This window comes from Corvus brachyrhynchos, unplaced genomic scaffold (assembly GCF_000691975.1).
Source record: "Corvus brachyrhynchos isolate BGI_N302 unplaced genomic scaffold, ASM69197v1 scaffold116, whole genome shotgun sequence".
Classification (NCBI taxonomy): domain Eukaryota; kingdom Metazoa; phylum Chordata; class Aves; order Passeriformes; family Corvidae; genus Corvus; species Corvus brachyrhynchos.
In genome coordinates, this window is record NW_008240221.1 from 13,869,188 (window position 1) to 13,880,218 (window position 11,031).

Consider the following 11,031-nt stretch of genomic DNA (forward strand, 5'->3'; position numbering starts at 1 on the left):
GACGCCGGCTGGGTGCGATATTCCCTGCGATGTCCATGCTCCCCATGCCTATGTTAGCGCAGGCGGCGGCGGCCACCCCCAGCCAGGGATGTGCCGCACAGCCAGAGCTGAGCGGGTCCTTGTTCTGCTCTCTGCGCTGCTCCTGAAGCTCGGCACTGGACAGGGATCCATCCATCCATCCATCCATCCATCCCCCTCCGCAGCTGCTTTTCTTGCCTCCCTTTGGACAGGCAGTAAACCTCCCCGCTGCGAATGGCAGGCGGCTGCCCTGACTTATCACGGAAATGTTTTCCGGGAGCTTTATCTCCCCATTTACTTTCCCGGGTAGGGCACTTCCCAATCAGCGCTTTAGGGCTACATCCCGTCTGTTTGGGGAGAGACAGTAATTCGGTGTGTCAGGCAGACGCCGCAGCTGCTGCGGCTGGGTTGTGTAACCGAGGAGAGCACTTGCTGTTAAACTCAAGGTGGATCTGAGCAAGCTGGCGCTGGCTCGACAGGAATCCGAGTAAACAACAAATAATCTAAAGCTGGAAGGGCATTAGCCGGGAAACAGCCTCGTTGTTCTGAAGGCGAAGGGGAACTTGGCGCAGTGGCGGAGCAGACGGGGTCCGTGCTCAGTGCTGGCTGTGCACTCCCGAATGCTGGATTCCCGCTGGGAGAAGCGAGCCCGCAGAAGCCAGTGCTGCTGCTGGAAGATGAGATGCTGATGGGGAGCTTGAGATATGCAGCTCCAGCCGGGATCCTGGAGGTCAGTTGGGAATGGTGGGTGTAGAGGAAAGAGGTGGGAAAAAGTAGTGATATAGAGGTGTGGGGAGATACAGCAGCAATTTTGGGGCATGAAGAGAGACTCTGAGCAAATACATAAGTGTGTTACTTGTGCATGTGTGTTCTCGCACCTGTATGTGTGTGATCATACAAGGAAGCAAGGCAAAATTCCCATTTGCTTGTGAGGTGGCAAGGATCCTCCCGGGGTTTTCATCTGATACCTTCAACATTTTGGGAATCTCCCTTTGGTCACACAAGAAGTTAATGTCTTCCCAGCCTGGGGGAAGTTTGTGCGAGGGAGTATGTTCAAATTGATAGCTGGTGGGTCTTTCACTAGTGCAGCAAACCCAAATCTGCCTGGCTGCTGGGTTTTGGAGCAGTAGCAGCTTGGCAGCCGTTGTGTGGGGCTGGTATTGGCTGTGATTTCATTTGCTTGGTGGATTTTTTGGGACCCCACTGACTGCTGCAAGGTGGTTTCCACTATCTCCCCCATTGTCCTTGCCTGGGACCAGCGCAACATCACCATACTTCAATTTGGGGCTTTTGGAAATCTGGGGGATTCCATCTGTTCGGAGCAAAACCGTGGCTTGGGGGGGATGCTTCCGAGCTCTGGTCTGCGCTGGCTGCAGGGTTGGCTGCTGGGTTTTCCGTCATGGGGACCAGATGTTGTGCTGCTGATGTTCTGGCTTGTTCGTCTCCCTGTGTTTCACTCTTGAGATGGAGTAAAGGAACTGCTGAGCAGTGAGTCCTGAGCTCTCATTTCACAAACCCCGAAGCAGCTGAAATAGCTGGTCATGTTGCAAGAAGCAGAAACTTGCCTTGCTCTTCAGTACTTTCCTCACAGGCAACTTTTTTCGGACTAAGTAATTTGATCCTTTTTACAGTGATCGGGGCAGGACGTTTGCTCCTCCTGTCCAAGTTACCGTAAAACTTCCAGACCAGTTTATTTGTCTTTCTGGTGTTTTTATGTATTTCTTTTACTTTAATGTTGCAAGCACTTTCCCATTATTGTCGGCAAAGGATACAGCTGACCTCCGGGAAGGGCGGCAGGCAGTGCAGCTCATCCCCAACCTGTGCCAAGGCATTGCCACAGAGCCAGCTGCCGTTTCTACCAAATTCTGCTGGTTTTGCTTGGAAACCATTCCCAGAGTATCAGTTTATCACTGTGGGTCCCTGCTCACTTGCAGGACTCTGCTCCTGCTCTTCTCTACCAGGATCAAGTGCCCTGTGTTTAGCTGCTGTTTGTGTTTTGGGTTTTTTTTTAATTTCATTTTTTTTTAATTTTTACTTTAGTTTTAGGTTTATTGCTGTGTCCCCACAGGGCTGGCAGCAGGGCAGCCCTGTACACAACCTGAGATTATGACAATCTCGGTGTTGCAGCATTTTAGGGCACAAATTCCAGGACAGAAAGTTGATTCACCAACTTTCTGCTGGTGTTTTGACTCACTGTGCAGGTTTGGGTCCCTGAATGAGATGCAGTATTCATAGAATCATAGAATGGCTTTGGGTTGGAGGGGACCTTAAGGATCATCTAGTTCCAACACCCCTAATGCCAGCCACAGGTTTCTCAGGTGTTTGCAGCTGCATCCTCTCTGCACATGCCAAGGTAGTTTGTGGCCCCCTAAGAGCTGTTTCCTGTGCAGATTGCCTGTCAGGTCTCCCTGCAGCACAGTTATTGAAAAAGGGTGATGGGAGCACAGCACAGAGACTGACTGAGATGGGGTCATCGGGCTGAGTGGTGCTGAGGTGGGTCGTGCCCACACCAGCTGTGGGATGCTGCTGCCTCAAAGGTTTGTGTGCAGCTGAATGTGAAGGTCCCCTTGTTTGAATATTTCCTGGTGTGGGGAGGTCAGAATGATCGTGTCCCCCAGCCTGATCTGATTTCCCCACACCATAAAGCCTTCATGTGCTGAAACAGGTGAAGGTGGCTGGGAGGTGCCTTTGCCTGTGTGGTGCAGGGTCCTGGTGCTGAGTTGGGATGCTCTTTGGGCTTGCAGCCACACTGTCCTGCTTAACCCTTGTGAAAAGGGACCCCTGTCCCATTAAAAACCCTTCTTTGTTTCTGCATTGGGCATGGAGAGCATCATTGAAACTGCTGAAACCAAATCTGTTATTTAGTGTTGTCTTGAACCAGTTGTGGTTTTTCCTGTGTTTTTTTGCTACCCTGTACACTTCCTTTGGTACCAGAGTAATGAAATGAGGTGCAGTGGCTCAGCAGAGCTTGCTTCATTACTTGATTGCTTTTTCTCCTGGAACTGGGAGTGTCAGCCAGAAAGGTCCAGGTCTGCGTGCTGCTGGGGAGCCCTGAGGGTGAGGGACCAAGCTGGCAGACACCCGTTTTTGCTGAAGATGTCCTTCTGCTTCTGGACTTCTCTTTCAGAGATCTGAGTGCTGCACAACCTGAGTAGTTTGATTATTTTAGGGACCAGAAATGCCAGTCTGAATAAATAGCAGATGCTCAATGCTGCTTAGCCATCCCCCACTGGAACTCGCTGTTCTCCCTAAGCTTGGAAGTGCATGTGCAGCTTAAGATCTTGAGATGTTCAAAAATACCAGCACTGCTTTTCTTGAGATAGGGTTTAAAAAAAAACCTCAAAAAAGCCAACTCAAACCTAGTGCTATTACAGACTTTAGTTACCCAGGCAAGGGATGGGAAGATGCTGGAAGATGGGAAGAACAGGGAGAACAGGAGGGAACCTGTAGCACATGCTTATAGTGAGGCTGTCCATGGGTTTCCTGAGGTCTGGCTTGATGCAGAGGGAGAAATTAGGATCTGAGACAGCAGCACACGGCTCACTCTCAGTGAGGCAAGAGAGCCACTGCCTGTCCTGCCTCTCCATCACCCTGTCCTGCTCAGCGCTGGCACGGGAGGAGGGTGAGTAACACAGGTGACCCCTCCTGCCACCTTAAGTGGCCAGTTTGCTAATACAGGGATGCGTCAGGGAGATTACAGGGGAGGGTGGCAGGTTTGCTTAGACCCAGCTAAGCACTTTGTTAAATCATGTCTTAGGGGAGGGGAAAAGTAAAATGCATCCTGTAAGCCTTTGCTGCCTGCCAGGGCAGCCCCGCTTTTTAATTTGATGTGCCGTAATTAGTCTGGCCGCTGCAGGATCCTCGTCAGCTCCTGCGGGCTTGCCCGCTTCTGCCTGCTCTGTAATTGCTGCTTCAGGGGGAGAAAACTAACTAACTAAAAAAAAATTTAAAAAGTGAAGTGTTTTGTACAAATCCCAAGCCGTAAATTATTTAGCAGGTGAAACAAAAATTTGCTATGTGTTTCCAGGAAGCAAGAGACTGCACCAAAAATGACGCGGTGCAGCTTGTGGCTCTGCTGCGATGTGCCTTCTGCAGAGTCATGTCGTTGGGAGCCCTTTTTATTTTTTTTTTTTTCCTTCTGAATATTTTCTTGCTGGCTGATAGCCCAGAATAGGTAGCAGAGCAAGAGGCAAGGGATTGTATAACACAGCCAAGTGATTTATGTGCTTGGCTCTGTAGCTGAGTAGTGTTAGGGTCTCTGGTCTTTTCACCTTCAGTGTAGAAAATGTTTGAAAATTCTGGGTAATGCTGACTTGTTCCCTCTCTCCCTCTGAACTTAGCCTGTGGCTGTTTGGAAATGTGTTTCCTATTGCTTTGCATGCTGTCTGAGGTTGTGTCAGTCTTTCTTTTGATATGTCTTTTGTTCTTGGTGACTTATCTTCACTGCCATAACTGACATTAAATCCATTGACCAGAGATCCTCTGGAGGAAGCAGAGATACTTCTTGGTAGATGGAGCTTCTCTTGGTGATGGAGCAGCATTGTTGCAAAGGAGTTAAGGAAATAAAGCTTTGGGATTGGAAGTCAGTAGAGATAGATGGATTTATAGCAAAGCCCAGTTTCCAGTTCAGTGTCTAAAAACTGGTGTCCTTTTACCTGTGTCTGATGCAATGAGGAGCTGAGTTACAGCAGAGTTCTTTGAAGAGTGTGAAAATAGCACCGGGTTTTCTCTCCTGTTGCTAATGCAGCTGGTTTAGAGTAGGTTCAGATGTGGTTGGAGACTCAAAGCAGAACATCCCTTGCGGTCTCTCCAAACCCAACACTTGCACCGAGCCATAAAAAATCATGGAAAGGCAGAGGAGCTGAGAAATAGTCCAGAAACAGCCGCTAGCCTGGATTTCATCCTTGTTTGTGTTACTCAGAAAGGTAACTATTTGAACAAGTGCAGATGAACAAATAGAGAAGGAAAGTTTTACAGGTCAAAGCTGCCATCCGCATGTTTTTTTTGTCTTGTCGGTGAGTGCCTGCCTCATGCTGGAGCCTCTCAGCCTTGAAATGCAAAGCTGGTCTGAATTCTCCTGGGGTGGCCAGGTAGCACGTACTGCTGAAACACAATTAGCAGTATTTGCCACCCTGGCAGGGTTGCAGTGTAAATGATGCTTAGTTTCACTGAGAAGCGTGGTGTCAAATTTAAGCAATTATAATCATAGCTGGGGAGGTGTCTGGAGAGCCTGCTGCCACCTGCACCGGTTCCATTCCACTCCAGCCTTGCTGAGGTCCCTCCCATGGGCATAGTAACTTGTCCATGGTCCCACAGCACTGGCACATCCCTTGTGATCCTACAAGGGGTCGTTGGCAGAGAGGGCTCTGTTTGCATGCTGTTGTTGGCTGATACCTCCTGTTTGTTTTCCAGCTGCTCATGCTCCTTGGCACCGCTGATGGTCAGTCGAAGCTGACCTCTGAGCAGAATGCCATCAGCCTCTCCCCTGGCAAGTACCGCCACCTCGACCGTGCCACCAACGAAGAGCTGACCTGTGACAAATGTCCTGCAGGAACCTACGTGTCTAAGCATTGTACGAAGAGTACCCTAAGAGAGTGTAGCCCCTGTCCAGATGGGACCTTTACCAAGCATGAGAATGGCATAGAGCGGTGCCACCCTTGTAGGAAACCCTGTGAACTGCCAATGATTGAGAAAACTCATTGTACTGCCTTGACTGACCGCGAGTGCACTTGCCTGTCTGGTACGTTTCAGACGAACGATACCTGCGTCCCTTACACGGTGTGCCCGGTCGGCTGGGGCGTCCGCAAGAAAGGAACCGAGACTGAAGATGTCAGGTGCAAGCCGTGCCCTCGTGGTACCTTTTCTGATGTGCCTTCTAGTGTGATGAAGTGCAAACCCTACACTGACTGCTTTGGGAAAAACATGGTGGTCATCAAGCCGGGGACGAAGGAGAGTGACAACATCTGTGGTTCTCCAGCGTCCCTTCCGAACACGGCTTTGACTTCATCAAGCACCGAAGCGGGTGAGCAGCCCTATGAAGTTCCACCAACTGCTGATCTTCCCAAAGGTAATGTCCACCACTGAAACACAGGTGTGGTTTTGATGGAGGGATTGTGTTCCTTCCTTGGTCAGGGTTGGTGTTAAGCTGTTAAAAACAACCTGGTCTAAAGGTGGTACTACTGCTTCATGGCATCGGGTTGCCCTCACTTGTGTTAAACCACATTTAGTAACATTTTCACTAAGACTGAAGTCCTGATTGGACTTCTGGCTGTCGTGCTGTTTGGGCTGAAAGGACATGACTTTTCCTCAGCCTCTTTTCCCACCTCTGTGATGTGCTGGCACAAGTCTTTGTGCAGTTGTGGTGAACCTGGGTTGGGATGCAGCAGGAAAACCCCTGCTATGGTCTCCCTGCAGCAGGGAGATTCCTCCTCTGATGGATTCACTGCTTTTGTGTCTGTGCTTTCCTTGCTGCATTTCACTCTGTACTGTGTCACAGTATTGGTTGAATGGGAACCATTGCTGTAACAGCCCTGCAGGAGCCTGGGCTGTCCTGTAACTTTTTTCCTTCAATCTCTTAAAACTACTATATGGAATTTCCCCTTCTCTTGCTTAATTGGAAGTGGCTCATCATCACAGCCTTTATGGTGATGCCTTAGCTGTGTCTGGTTTCAGGGGTGCTGTAGGACTCCACTTGAGGTGGTATTCTGCACTCCCTGGAAAGCAGCTTCCCTGCAGTGTCTCAGATGAGGCGTTTTAATTTAAAAATGCAACTTTTGATGACCTCAACAGCTGAGTTGGTAAATACAATAGCAGGGAAGTGTTGACAGTCATACGCTTCCAGTGCTTCACCTCTGTTAAGTCTCAAAGCTTGCCCTAGTGTTGGTATCACTGGGAGTGTACAGGAGGGTGTTTCCTGAACTTTGCAATCAACTGTCGACAGTTACGTAGAAGTTTTCACTGTTTGTGTCCTGGTTAGGTTGTTTAAGGTAACCAAGCTGGGGGCAAAACCAGGTTCGGACAAATACACCCACTCTGTCTCAGCTGTGATGAGATACAATCTTCAAAAGATGACTTTTTAAAATAATCCATAGTTTTTGTCACAACAGCCCTTCTTCCACTTCTCGGCAGGCTTTGGCTCGTATTTCATGTCTGGCTGGGACCTGCGAGGTGCTGGTTGATAAGGAAACTCAATAAAGACGGAAGATAGCTCTTGGGAGGAAGTTTGGTTGCTTCAGAGACCTATTTTATAGTTGATTCACCTGCAGTTGCTTGCAGGGCTGATAAAAAAATGTTTGTGTTTCCTTAACAAACCCAGTGGAGAGATACTAAGCCTACAAATTGCCAGTATTTTTGTACTTTTAGTCCAAACATGAAATTCCACAAATGAGTTAAAACCAGTGTTCATAAACCTAAGAAAGTAAAAACAACTTGCTCAAAGTTGTTGGTTTTCTGATAAATGCTGAATGTGGGACAAACACAGACTGACAACATGCCTTAAATAACTCATTTTTTGTAATAAGCTGCCTCTGGCCTTAACCAGCAAGGGTCAGTTTTACCTTGAAGCTCCCTCTGTAACTGTACCCATCTGTTCCCAGAGGCAAACCTCAACTTCACCTCTACTCTTTCTCACTGCCTGGCGTTGGGTTTCTGTCTGCTGGCCAAGCCGATGCTCAGGCAGGTCTTAGCCCGTGATGTGATGCCATATCGCATCTCTGGGGCCGTGACACTCAACTCTCTTCTCCTCCCGCAGGTCTGAACTCTTCAGTTCCCGATTTTGTCCCCTCTCCAGCGCCGCGCGCGTCCAGCAGCATGGTGGAGCGGGCACGGTACTACAACGAGACCTCAGCCAACGAGACGGACGGCATCGGTGGGACCCTCATGGGCTCCGGCACCACCAGTCAGGCCCAGAGCTACCGGCACAAGCAGACCAGCCAGGCGCTGGAGAAGCAGCCATCCCTGGAGATGATGGGGGGCGAGAAGCCCAGCGTCCCATACAGGCCCCCCCGGCGAGGCTCTCAGAACGTCCACCAGCACTTCGACATCAATGAGCACTTGCCGTGGATGATCGTCCTCTTCCTGCTGCTGGTCCTGGTGGTGATCGTGGTCTGCAGCGTCAGAAAGAGCTCACGGACTCTGAAGAAGGGACCCCGGCAAGATCCCAGTGCCATTGTGGAAAAAGCTATTATGAAAAAGTCCACCACCCCCACACAGAACAGGGAGAAGTGGATCTATTACTGCAACGGGCACGGTGAGCAGTAGAGACTGTGGTATCCTCTCCACTCCAGCCCAGGGCTGTGCAGGGGCTGCCCCCACAGCCAGTGACTAGTGGCTTTCCTCATTTGGTGGGTCTTGTAGTGAGGACAAAGCCCATTCATGGTTTCTCAGATGTTTCTTCATCCTTGGCTTCTCCTTCCAGTTCCCGTGATGTGTCCCTGCTCCTGAAGGAAGGGTTAATGGAGGGAGTGTCACCTGCTCGCTCCAGCTTCTCTTCTTCTCACCCAGCTTCTCCAGCTTCTACCCTTCTTCCATTGGTGACTGATTTTGAATGAAGGCACCTTTTGTTTTTCCCTCTTCCCTTTCCACTTTTCTTCTGTTTCACATGGTCCTTATTTTCCCAGTGATTCAGGCATGGGTCTGGTTGTCTTTCATGTTGTCCTTTATCCCCTCACCCCTGTCTGTTTCTGGAAGGCTGAGTCATCCCCCACCTCTTGGCACCGCCTCAATTTCAGTTCTTAGCCCTAAATCCCAACTGCTGGCTTGTGTCCCAAGCCCTTTGCTCGCACTGGAGCCAGAAAGGTTATCCTTAAAGGCTGAGTCGTGGATGTGTACAGCTCCACGAGTGTCGTCAGGTCTGCCTGGACTCTCTTTTTGGTAGTGTATCCTATTGATTTAGTGGATGATTTGCTGCCAGCTTTCTGATGAGACTTTAAAGATGACATACTGTGATCTTCAAGCTGAAATTTGTAAAAATCAGTGATAAACTAATGGTGTCGTGACTGTGAGCACCAAGCAGCCATGATCTCCCTAGTGGGATGCGCAGTTCTTCCTGTGCAAAGCCCCCATGGCAATTTTGGCCCTCGCGTATCCTGTGTAGAGTGACGAGTCCTTACTTGGGGTTGACCTTGCTCAACCTTAAACATCCGTTCACAGTTAACCTTTAGAAAAGCACATTTAACAAGGGGGGGCAAACAAAGAATGGATTGAACAAAGATTGAAAGGTTTAAGAGAGATCAGTCCTTGATGAAAGTCATCCTTGAGTGCTCAAGTACAAAGAAAGAAGGTTTTGAATAGGGCGTCTTCTGTACTGTACTCTCTTCACCTTCCTGAAAGCTGATTAATAGACCTACACTTTGTTTGCCCTCATTAATTCATTTATACAACCAGTAAGGTCTTGTTGGAAGTGGTTTTCTGCCTTCTCTTATATTTGTGTTGCTTATCAGTTTCCTTTTAACTCTTTTGTGTTCTTGGGCTGCAGTTTCTTAAACTTTTTCCCATAACCCCTGCACTCCATTGTCCCTAAAATCTGTGGCACCCAAAGCATGGTCTGCGAGACCGTGGTGAGTGATCTGCAGTGGAGTTGCAGAACCTTATTAGACATCCTTGTTTGTGAGCACTACCAGGAATACGTGGGTTTGGCCATGATTCATAGGTCAAAAACGAGTGGTAGTAACCCTTTCCCCCAAGACTTTAATTAGCAGTTGGTTAATTTCTGATGATTTTCTGTTTCTTGAAACACCCGAGAGCAGGGCAGTTTGTACCAGACAGGGAATGCTTGAGTGCAGGGACCAGACCATGCTGCTTTCAGCAAGTGCAGCTCTGGATTCTATCCTGGCATTTCAGACCATGCTGAAGTGCCCGTGCTGCCTTCTGGAAGCCACATTAGAGCTGCCTTTGTGGGCACTGCTGTGTGTTGGGTCACTAAGAATGATTCAGGTTAAAGAAACCACGTAGGTAAGAGAAGGTTCACGTGGAGAGCAATGACCTGTTTTAACCCCTTTAGATAAAACCTCACCTCCCAGATCTTGTCATCCTTTGGGGGACAGCATCATTCATGTGTCATCCTGTGCTTCCCAGGGTGAGTTGTTCCAGCCTTGTCTGTCACATTAACAGCTGCATCAATTTCGCAAGATCCTTACTAAGTTTTCCCTTTGTCTCAGGAAATAAGCTGGATGTAACAGCAAAACCACACTTAGGTGATAAACCATCTTGGTGTGATTGAACCTCTCTGATCTGGAGGTGAATGGCTCTGTTACTCCCAGTCATTCCTGCAACAGTCACGCAGGTTCCCTCTTGTCACGGGTGGCTTCGTGACTTCCTCCTGCCACTGAATGTCCTCAGATGAACTTTGTGCAATCAAGGCAGGCAAACAGGCACAAACCAATTAATGCTTTGTCTTGCTTTTAGTGCAAACCAAATTGTGTTGCGTTAGCTGGAAGAGCCTTGCTCATTAGCTCTTACTTGGTGATGCTACTCTGCCGTGTCAGAATGCAAATTATTCTCTTCTGCGGTGGTGCATAAATCCCTCTCTGCCTTTCCTGTTGAAACATCTGGCTCTTAAGGCTGTTTACTTGAAAGGAGAGGTGTAGTGCCATAAAGGAATTGACCTTTTATTTAATAACTGGCTGTACAGCTGAGACATTTTGTAGAGGTGCTGCATCATGGCTTAGCTTTCTACTGCTTCAGCAGTGTTTGTTCCCAAATTGTGCTTCATCCTGAAGCAGCATTTCAGACAGGGGTGAGTTTAGCCAGGAACAAACTTCAGGCTGTTGCAGAGGGGAAATCCTTCCCCTCCTGTGCTGCTGTGTGGGTCCCTCCATGGTAGGCAACCAGAGCAAAGCCTCCTGAGATGTGAGGACCACAGCTGCTCCCCAGGTTCAGGTGCTAGCCTGGTTTTTGGTTGTACTAGGAGTGTAGAGAACAATCAATTAGTGTGTGAACTATCTTTGTGGCTGGGGGTGCAGCCCCTGGGCTGGCTGCTGGCAGTGCTCCCACAGCTGTATGACCTCCCTCCAG

At 49.0% G+C, this 11,031-nt stretch overlaps 1 protein-coding gene across 2 annotated transcripts in view; it reads left to right on the forward strand.

Moving 5' to 3' along the window:
- The first annotated feature begins 460 nt into the window (after positions 1-460).
- TNFRSF21 (TNF receptor superfamily member 21) overlaps positions 461-11,031 on the forward strand; it is a 38,557-nt gene continuing 27,986 nt past the window's right edge. For both annotated transcript variants that reach the window (XM_017745034.1, XM_008641821.2), the window contains exons 1-3: positions 461-748; positions 5,431-6,085; positions 7,769-8,266. In XM_017745034.1, the coding sequence (XP_017600523.1) occupies positions 701-748; positions 5,431-6,085; positions 7,769-8,266 (1,201 nt within the window). In that variant the 5' untranslated portion in view covers positions 461-700. The remainder of the gene's footprint in view (positions 749-5,430; positions 6,086-7,768; positions 8,267-11,031) is intronic.